The sequence below is a fragment of the Phallusia mammillata genome, chromosome 3 (genome assembly GCF_965637545.1).
Source record: "Phallusia mammillata chromosome 3, kaPhaMamm4.hap1.1, whole genome shotgun sequence".
Lineage (NCBI taxonomy): Eukaryota > Metazoa > Chordata > Ascidiacea > Phlebobranchia > Ascidiidae > Phallusia > Phallusia mammillata.
In genome coordinates, this window is record NC_137254.1 from 28761512 (window position 1) to 28771999 (window position 10488).

Sequence of the window (10488 nt, forward strand, 5' to 3'; positions counted from 1 at the left end):
GAATTCCATAGGGACCCAAGAGGCATTTCGCAACGCTTAGAAAAACAACATTGCTGCAATGGCGTTAATAATTAAACCCTTTGATTTGCGTCAGATTCAATATTTGTTAACATACTGCGCATTGTGCATGCATAACGCAGGAGAAACCCAGGACAATGGCTTTCTGCAGTGGAATTTGGACAGAGAACACACCCCTTGGTATACTTCACGGCCAAGAAGTGATTAGGGAACAAAATAAGTCACGACATCGTTTTTGGCTAGGTAGTGCTTTAATGTAAACGCAAGTTAGTTTGAAACAGTTAAATAATTTATCTGAGGTCAGAATTTTGTTTAGATCAAACGAAGTTTCATGCGTTTTTCTAATTTATAAGAACCCAAGATCAAAAACTTAGAACGGCAAGTTATGCGGCTGTTTTGCGTTTATAACCGCAAGAAGAATAGGTGGCAAAGCATGTTTTGAATGCTCAATCATCAGTTTAAAGCAGTGACAAATTGGAAAAGAAAGCATCTTTATGTCACAAACAAATGTCTCTCACGTTGACCCGTGTGGTTTTAGTCTATATCCGTAGTGGTTGAAAAGGAAAGCGACTCATCAGGAAAACGAAGCAACATTCCGACAAGTTGTAACGAGCAGACAGCTTTCCAGTTATAGACTATTAACATGTAATTTATATGGTAAGGGTTTAAATTTAAACAAAAGTCTGGTCAGACTTGTCAAAGTTTTCAGTCTGTTATTATATGCGACTGTTGTCTCTATCTGTCGCACTGAGTCTCTGGTGACTCGTGATTTACGACATCTACACAGAGTTAAGACTGGTTAAGTATGGAATCGACTTTAGAACCAATTGTCACCACAGGTGGCGGTGAGGAGGAACTTGGATCGTTGGAAACGGCTGATTTTGCTGTCATTGGAGTTTATTTTGTGTTTATTCTAGCTGTGGGAATATGGGTAAGCGTTGTGGCAAATCCCTAATTGTGGCAATAAATTGAACCTATCTGTGTAAGTTGTTTCGAAGTTGTGAGACATTGCATAGTGAACATATAAATTATGTACGGTAAGGAATTGTGGTTTTGGTGGTGTCATTTCACTGATATCAAGAAAATTAGTTAAATTTTAGTGAGGTATTACAACTTATACACTACATCGTTAACATTTGTTCTCCATAAATCAGCCACAGTGCACAAATTGGTAAAAAATTAACGCAAAATTGCGCCTTATTTAAACTAAGAATGAGAGTAGTAATGTTTACAAACACAAAACAAGGGACCACTTTTTATAGGCGATGATTCGAACTGACCGCAGCAACGTGAGTGGATTCTTTCTTGCTGGTCGGGACATAACTTGGTTCCCAGTGGGAGCGTCAATATTTAGCAGCAACATAGGTAGTGGAAGTTTTGTGGGACTGGCTGGCACTGGCGCGGCGGCTGGGATAGCGGTTGGCGCTTACGAGTGGAACGTAAGTGTGGGTTTCTCAAACGACTTTTAGAAAACACTTCACATATCGGGGCTTTGTGTTGTTTTTAAGTAGTGATGCACCGAACCCGCCTAAAATTGTTCGGGCCGAAACCGAATATTCGGCCTCAATTTCGGTCGAATCAGGCCGAACCTAAAATCCCCTTTCTTATGGACGTTTTCAACTGAACTTGTGTTGTTGATGCAAGTAAACTCAATTATGACAAACCAAAATTACTTTCACAATGCGGAAGCTTTATTACACTTGTAATATTTTGCAGACAACGTGGCTCGTATTTTATAGATACCACAAATAGTTAATTTATGATGTTTCGTATGGGCGAAAATGAAAGTTTAGGTATCATTTTTCATGCAATCAAAAAGTTCGGTTTCGGCTGAATTTTCAAAAAAGTTCGGGCCGAAACCGAAACATCAGAAAACAGCGTATTCGGCCGAAATGTTTCGGCCAACCGAAACTTCGGTGCATCACTATTTTTAAGCAAGTAAACTTGTAATTTTGTAAGTAGCGCAAATATGTATACAATATTGATAGGCTATCATTATCAAACAGTTATGGTAAATTTTATTGCGCTGTTGCCGTGTGTGAATATTCGGTCAGTAACCAATGTTTTACTGTTTCTATTTTAAGTCGGTAAAATTAACCGCTTGTTAAGGTTTATTATTCAACAACACGCTGCCAAAATAGACAAGCTTGCGTGGACAAACAAAAGTCGGGAAAATCCGCACAACTTCTTACTGTGATTGCGATCAACAAACCATGTTGTGTGTCTTGCAGCGGAAATTCGCTGGTTTCATACAAAAAACATGTTTGTTGCGTGTTAAGTGAAAATGTTTTCAAAATAAATGTAAAATAAAATTAGGTTTGCAAGACTACGGGGTAAATTTTATCTATATCAGGGGTTTCCAACAGAAAATTTGTCCAAGGCCAAAATTTGAAAACACTAGAAGCCGCGGGCCACAACGCCAAAATTACGCTAAACCAATGCACAGCAACTGTGTCCTAAAAACTTATTAGGCCCCTTACATGTAATATACGGTTCTCTATATGCAAATGTAAACCCATTAAAAATAACTCACTCAGTATTATTTGGCAGGCGATGTTATGCTTAACGTTTCTCGGTTGGATATTCGCGCCTTTATACATTGCATCGGGAGTTGTAACTGTGCCAGAGTATTTGAAGAAGAGGTTCGGTGGTCAGCGCATCCAGCTCTACATGTCCGTGCTTTCCTTAATCCTGTACATATTCACAAAAGTTTCGGTAAGATTCAATTAGTTGTTGATGTTATGCAATAAAATATAACATGTCTCGTTTAAACAAAATTTTAAAGCGTACCAGATACAACAAGAAAAACATTTTAAACACTATACGTCTAATAAGAAATGCAACAGGCCAAACAGAGGTAAAAAGGAGGACATGAACTTTAGACTATAATCATGTCACGAGGCTGAAGTGTTTATAAACAGGTGTGACTAATATATGTCAGATGATGGCATGGGAATTTGCCGAACGTCTACTCTATTGGTTATTAAAACAATTGTTCCTTTTACAGTGCGCTGATTTGGTCAGCTGACTTAGTGAAACAGTCGTCGCTTTTAGTGGAAACTTTCTGTGATAACCCAATTAGAACTACAAAATCGCATTTTGTTATGGCAACAAAAAAATCCTTTTAAAAACCACCAAGTTGAATAAAAAAAAAACATTCAACGGTCTGTTTTTAGGCAGATCTTTTCGCTGGAGCCATTTTCATACAAGAAGCGCTGGGTTGGAATCTGTATGTTTCCATCATAGTGTTGCTCGCTGTAACTGGTTTGTACACAGTTACCGGCGGACTTGCAGCGGTAATTTACACCGACACAGCACAAACCCTTATCATGGTGATTGGAGGACTAATCATGATGGGACTATGTAAGTTATGGTTCGTTCATTTCAAACCAAGTCAAACAAAAAAACAAAATCAAATTTAAGTCCTGTACATACTTATAAGGTTAAAAAATTGCAAGAAAAAATAACTAGGAAAGATTTAACACTATAATTAAAGTATTGCATATCTGCCGAATTAAAGTTATTTTCAAGATACACACGTTATAAGTTAAACTTTGCAAACAACCTCCGCCCATATGAACCTTAGTAGATTCAACTAATCAAATCACGTAACATACAGGAATAAGGGAGAATTTTACTTTGCAGCGTTTGATTACGTTGGTGGATACGAAGGACTAGAAATTAAATACATGCAAGCAATTCCAGCTGACCAACCTCCGAACACAACATGCGGAATTCCAAGAGCCGACTCTTTCCACGTGTTTCGCGATCCCATTACCGGCGACCTTCCATGGCCCGGTTTGACCTTCGGACTTACGATCATTGCCACGTGGTATTTTTGCACGGATCAAGTAAGATTGATTCCATATTCAAAAAAGCTAACATAGATTGAGGATTGGTTCCACATTTAAATGCTGACATACATTTGGGATTGATTTCGTTCAAAAATAAGGGTTGAATTCTATTTAAATGCAAAATTGCATTCCATTTGAACATATGGTTTGATTCCTTTCAAATTTGTGATTGGATTCCAAAAAAATTAGATCTGTATTCCACCAAAATTCTAAGTTTGATTCCATTCAAGAACATGGTCATATTCATTTCCAACTATATGCTGTTTCAAGTTTATGGTTGGACTCCGCACCTAAAACAATTTTTATTAAACCAGATACCAAAAATGATTTTTATATTCAAATATAGAGTATCACAATGGTTTTGTTTAAAAAACGACAATCAAAAAAACCTTAAGAAGTAGGCCTAGTTTAAATGGTTATCAGTGTTAGTTAGTTTTTAGTGAAATTAGTTTTTGCTAATTTTTGAAGATTAAAAGCAACGAATTTGTAATTTTTTAACTTGAGCTCCAAGAAATACTACAAAAAATCCCTCAAAAAGATGTCTAGCAACAACCCTCATTTTTCTGAGAACTTCAATGCCATTGACAGGTTTTGGCCCAACGAACTCTTGCAGCCAAGAACCTAACACACGCGAAGGGTGGATGTGTAATCGCGGGCTTCCTCAAAATACTGCCAATGTATATGATGGTTATGGTGGGAATGATAAGCCGTGTAGCATTCAAAGGTGAGTTCTGTTTATTACACCTAGACAAGGCATTCATGCAACGACGTCTGTCGAATAGCGAGATGTTCCTAATTGGGGAGTTGTAGCGCCCCTGTGCGACAAATATATTAAAACATAAATTTTTTTATCCATTTTCACTGCTAAGAACTGCTTCGTCAATAAAAAGTGTTCCTTGACGACAAATATTGCAAGTGAAACTTACATAGCCGTTTTAAACAAAACGTCATAAGTTTCCACGTACATACTACGTTACAACAAAGAAGATCGTGTGAAGGTTAAAAAAACGACTGCACAATACTATTTTTTTTAATTAGTGCGTCTTTTGATCGCCGTTGCTACAAGTACAACTTTTGCGCCGAATTCATCACTTTGTAATCAAGCACGAATACACGGGTCGGAGAACCACATACTTTGTGTCTTCCCGGCTGCATATAAATAATGTGTAAAGTATACTCTCCACAAAAGCAAATGTTTTCGTTTTGTTAATACAGATTCAGTGGCGTGTGCGACGAAAGCAAAATGTCTCGAAGTCTGCAACAACCCAGTCGGCTGCTCTAACGTTGCTTACCCAAGACTCGTCCTGAAGCTTATGCCAGTCGGATTGAAAGGTAGCCTCCCACATGATTACCAGTATAGAGCAAAGCATTACAATTTTCTTTCGCTATCAATGACATGCACAATTGTGCAGTAGCGTAGAAAGCAAAAGCCCATGCTACTCTTTACCTGTATTACTGTGGATTAAGTGAAACCAAAGGACAAAAACTCACTCTCTGGTGAGCTCCCACCACATAACGGTTAATAATACGATGTAGTTGCAGCGCGTTCAGTCATGATCCTGCAAATGTGCTATTTTGCACTCCATAACGTTTTTACGCCAGGAAAAATAAACCCAACTTATAAAAGTGTCCGCAAATCAGACGATTGCTTTGTTTTTAGGCTTAATGTTGGCTGCCATGATTGCTGCTCTGATGTCATCACTGACGTCAGTGTTTAATAGCGCGTCGACGTTATTTACTTGCGATTTGTGGAAGAAGATTCGTAGAAACGCTACCGAGTGGGAACTGATGATTGTTGGAAGGTAAAAGCTTAAAGTAAAGAGAAAACGTTGAGTTAGCTACGGTTAAGGACAGAAATCTCGACAAATCTGGTTATTTGCATAGTGATTTTACCAAAAGTAAACATGCAATTAACCAGAACATGCATTTAAACAGTGGTTTTATGCAACAAATGGTCGTCCTGTAATTTACAGTTCCCATGCAATTAAACGGAAAATAAGCATTCTACAATTAAGCTGCTCTGTATGAAAAAAGGAGCCATTAGGCTAAAGGGAATTTTAACAAAACAACAGTAAAATGCAGCATTAATTTTTTTCGCGTTTAATTTTTTCAGGATATTTATGTTGATCATGGTGGGAGTGAGTATTGCATGGGTGCCAATCGTACAAACATCAGCCAGCGGTCAACTCTTTGACTACATCCAGTCCATCACTAGCTACCTAGCTCCACCCATCATGGTCGTTTTTGCTATGGCTATATTTTGGCCAAGACTGAATGAACCTGTAAGTATATAGCATACCCAACCTAAGTTTGGGTACTAAATAATTAAATGTGTTTTAAGTATCTATAAAGTGGGTAACTGAACGTGGGTGTACAATCTTGTTGAATTTATAAAAGGCATCCATTACTATTAAGAAGTTCTACATCGCAAGTGAAAAGCCTGTAGAAACTTATTACCAAGCATGTGTGGCCAACAGAAAATATTATAACACTATACAGGGAGCTTTCTGGTCTCTGATGGCCGGGTTGGCTGTTGGCTTGACAAGAATGATTATGGACTTTGCATATGGCGCCCCCTTGTGTGGAGAAGAAGAGTACAGACCAGAGATTTTATACAAGGTCAGCCATAACTAGTTGTGTGAATAGAGTAGCTAACGCCAACACATAAAAAAGGCATTGACTTCTGATGTGGTGTTTAAGGCTGTGTACATGATGTTTATTTGATTTATAACCAAGTATTGCATATCCAGCAGTTTTTATTGTAAACAATCGACGTTTCGACGTCCAATACAAGACGCCTTCATCAGGATAATGACATAACTTGCAGGACAAAATTCTTATAAAGCGACAAAGTGCAAAACACACACACAAAAACGATAAGAAGAACATGCCGATGCAAACTCGCACCAACGCAATGATAACACCAGCTGTAAAAGCGCCCGATAATTTTTGTTTATTTGATTTGTCTGTGTATATATTCAACATATTGATACGCATCAGGTTTTTTTGTTGTCAGGTTCACTACCTCTATTTTGCAATTATTCTGGCTGGCCAAACAGTGATTGTGGCAATTTTTGTAACACTCATCACTAAACCAATTGAAGCAAAGCATGTAAGTTTTTTATTGACTTGGTTTTAAAAAAAGTTTAAAAACTGCTTTTCCATGCAGCTTCATCGACTTACATGGTATTCCCGCTTTAGCAAGCGCACTCGCGAAGAACTAGGGGAGGTATCTATGTGGTTACATATCTATATTTTTTGCAAGTTATACCATATATTCAATTACAATTTTTTTCCCCAAATTCCAAATTATCACAACAAAAATCCATTAAAAGCTGTATTCTTACTAAAACTACATGCATTTCTGTTGTTAGGATGAAAAAGCGGAGAAAGACATTGATGTGGAAAAAGAAGATGATGTGGAAACAAAAGTAATCGACAAGCAGTCTATTAGCTCAGGTAAGTTTGCGGTAGGACTGCATGTCCAAGTGGTAAAATCATAAAAATTCTCAGCCAAAATATGTGGACCATTACCCCATGTAAAAATGATAGATAAAAAAGTGTGCAGCAGTGAGTGATGTAAAGTTGAAGGTGTAGGCCACCTGCATGGCTGCAAACTGCGCGAACAGGTGCAGACAAACAACACCTCTTATTATTTTGCAAATACAGTATATTTTTCAATAACCCTCTGCATTTTTTACAATATCATTCATCTCTTTTCGAATTGGTGTCATACATTAATATTATTTGGGTAACTATTGTTAGGCACTTCAACTAGTGAAAAACCCTTGTGGAGAAAAGCTGTCAATCTGTTTTGTGGATTGAACATGGAAGACAAAGAAGGTCAAGCACCACATCCGAACATAACTGACATCAGAGAAAAGAAAAATCCACAACTTATTGTAGACGTCATGTGCATTTTAATGTTGTGTGTGATGGTGTTTTTGTTTGGATATTATGGATAAACTATGCAAGGGTTTTGTTTTATATAACACCAGTTTTGTGGACATAGATAAAAGTTACTTGGAAAAGGTGTAAAATACTAATACACTCATAAAATATGTTATATTATATTCATAAAGTTCTCACCTAACAATTTGTTTTCTTTATGATTCCACAAAGGATATTTCTTGAAATTGTCAAACCGCTGTACTCACCTAAATAAGATTAGAATTTACATATATGTACTTGCAGTTAGAGTAATCCTATAAGTATTTTCAACACCCAAGCTTGTGTTTAAATCAACCTGTCCATTTTTTAACAAAAACTATGCTACAATTCAGAATTAAGTGTGTGTAACAAAATGAAAATGCTTACCTGCATTTTGAAAAATTTGTATGTCATATTAACGGCAGAGAATTTTACCCTATTACAATTACATATTACATAAAATTCATTAAACTCTAAACCTGTAGACATCAATATAATTACACATTACTCCAAATTAAACTACACAAGAATATGCAAAAAATGCATAAGATACCAACACACAAGCATGTGCACTATAAAATCACGTTACAAATAGCATATATTGCAACAAACCACTACAAAACTATAGCAAAAACATATATTATATCTTTAGGGTATTTGTACAATTATATACACAAATAACAGTGATTGATACAAATAAAATCTCTAAAGTACAGACAATTGTCAGTTATGTTTGACTGTTTACAGAATGAATATCAGTAGATTCCTCTTGATCTCTTACTTTTGGATCAGATTTCTTTTTATTTTTGCCAGTACCTTCAATAACAATAGCATCCGACTGAAACATTTTTTCCTCTTCATAATGTTTGTCATCCAAGTCAGCTTTGTCCAGTCTGGCTTTGGAATGGCTTGTGGTGGATTTAGACCTAACTGAAAATGGCTGCTTGGATGTTGTGGGGTCAAGACCAGCGGCAGTAACAAGTGACCCAAGACCCATGTCACTTAACATGTTTAAAAACTCATGAAATTTGTTAAACGATTTATCAATGCTCTCCAGAAGCATTTCATCTTCAATTTGGGATTTTATTTTTGAATTTTCCAAAGTGCTGTTAAGCTCCTTTCTTAGTCTTGAATTTTCAACCTCCAATGTCATTATTTTTTTATTCAGGACCTCTTCATTTTCTTTCGATCTTATCAATCTCCGCTGTGCATCTAAAAGGTGTATTTTCAGAGCTCTAACATTCTCATTGATTTCAGGTTTTCTGTCAGAGGTCTTCAGATTAAGTTCATCAGTTGAATCGTCATCTAAAATTTTTAATTGCAGCACATCAGAGTCATCTTCTTCATCAGATAAACCCAGTTGATGCTTGGATGCTCGAACAGCAGTTCTCCAAGGTACAAATCCCTTATGGCCAGCTGGCAAAACACAAGGCACACCTTCAGAGGGGCTCGCCCTTTTGGCAATTATGCTCTTTTTGCAATGTGAATGACCCCTTGGTTGTCTATGCTTTTTGGTTTTGTACGGATCTTTTGGAGGTTCTTCCTTGATCCATGGAAATGCAGCTTCATCTCTTTCATTGGCATTGAGCAAAACTCGACCCAGTACACTTCTTAATGTGCCATTGTCAACCATAGGATTTTGGCGAATGTCCAATACAATAAGAGTCCTGTTGTGTTCCATGGTTGTCAACAAATACTTGGCCCCATCAACAGACAAACCACAATTTTGCAAATCTAAAGCTTTCAACCACAAATCATCTTTCAATGCATCAGCAATCGTTGATATTCCAGAATCACCAATCATAGGATTGGAATTAAGTGTAATTCTACGGATGCCAGCCATGCAATTTAAATCGGGTGATCTGTATCTTAAACCATCCGCCCAAGCATCGCTGTATCTCTGCGTTGATTGGTGTTTGACCAATTTACTTATGACAGCAGCGCCAACTGGAGTAATGTTGCATCCTGCAAGACTTACATGCGTAATACTTGGATGGTTTTTCAGTGACTGACACAATGCAGCAACACCACTGTCAGCAATCTGGCAGTAGTCTAGTAACACATGAGTCAGGGTTTTGTTTTTGGCAATTCCCTTCGCCAAAATTTCAATGTCTTTTTTCCGAAGGGGTACACCTTGTAGATCCAAACATTTCAGTGCTTTGGTAACACACAGACAAGATGCAAGGGACCGTGCAGCTAAAAGCGTTACATCTTTAAAGCAAATCGCTGGGGTGCGCCTTTTAAAGTAGTGCGACTTTTTTGCATTTGTACCAGCAGAGGAATGCTGAAAATAGCTCCGTAGGGCAATGTATCTCAGATTTTTGTTTATCTTGATAGCATTAAGTATCGGAGACCAATCTATCATCCGCACTCTGTCACCGTTTATGTCCAAAAGTCCTTCTTTTACGCGAGCTTTTACATAAACCAAAGGCACAGTGCTTTGCAATGCGCAAAGATTGTCATACGTACCAATAAAGTCAAAAGCACCGCGTTGACGAACTGCTACACTCTCAGGAACATTAGCCATTGTTTTTTTTGCCATAAACAAGAAAAACTGCTATGTTTAGGTACAACTTGCGCTGTGAACAATTTAAAAACACATTGTTTTGACGCGCAAACGGCAATTCTTTTCGTGAAAAAGCATAACATTTCTATGACAATACTAACTCTTAGATTAAAAAAAATC

The 10488-nt window shown here is 37.3% G+C and overlaps 2 protein-coding genes across 2 annotated transcripts; one reads left to right on the forward strand and one right to left on the reverse strand.

Moving 5' to 3' along the window:
* Positions 1-377: 377 nt before the first annotated feature.
* Positions 378-7864, forward strand: LOC145220737 (sodium/glucose cotransporter 4-like). Its single transcript, XM_080087977.1, has 14 exons — positions 378-949; positions 1281-1457; positions 2569-2733; positions 3195-3381; positions 3664-3869; positions 4461-4596; positions 5088-5204; positions 5533-5674; positions 5986-6154; positions 6372-6491; positions 6889-6984; positions 7042-7101; positions 7247-7331; positions 7638-7864. The coding sequence occupies exons 1-14, from the start codon at positions 824-826 to the stop codon at positions 7835-7837; spliced, it is 1986 nt and encodes a 661-aa protein (XP_079944103.1). The 5' UTR covers positions 378-823; the 3' UTR covers positions 7838-7864.
* Positions 7865-8281: 417 nt separating this feature from the next.
* LOC145220705 (centrosomal protein of 78 kDa-like) lies at positions 8282-10430 on the reverse strand. The gene has a single exon (XM_080087943.1). It carries the CDS (start codon positions 10342-10344, stop codon positions 8530-8532), a length of 1815 nt encoding a protein of 604 aa, XP_079944069.1. The 5' UTR covers positions 10345-10430; the 3' UTR covers positions 8282-8529.
* Positions 10431-10488: the final 58 nt, after the last annotated feature.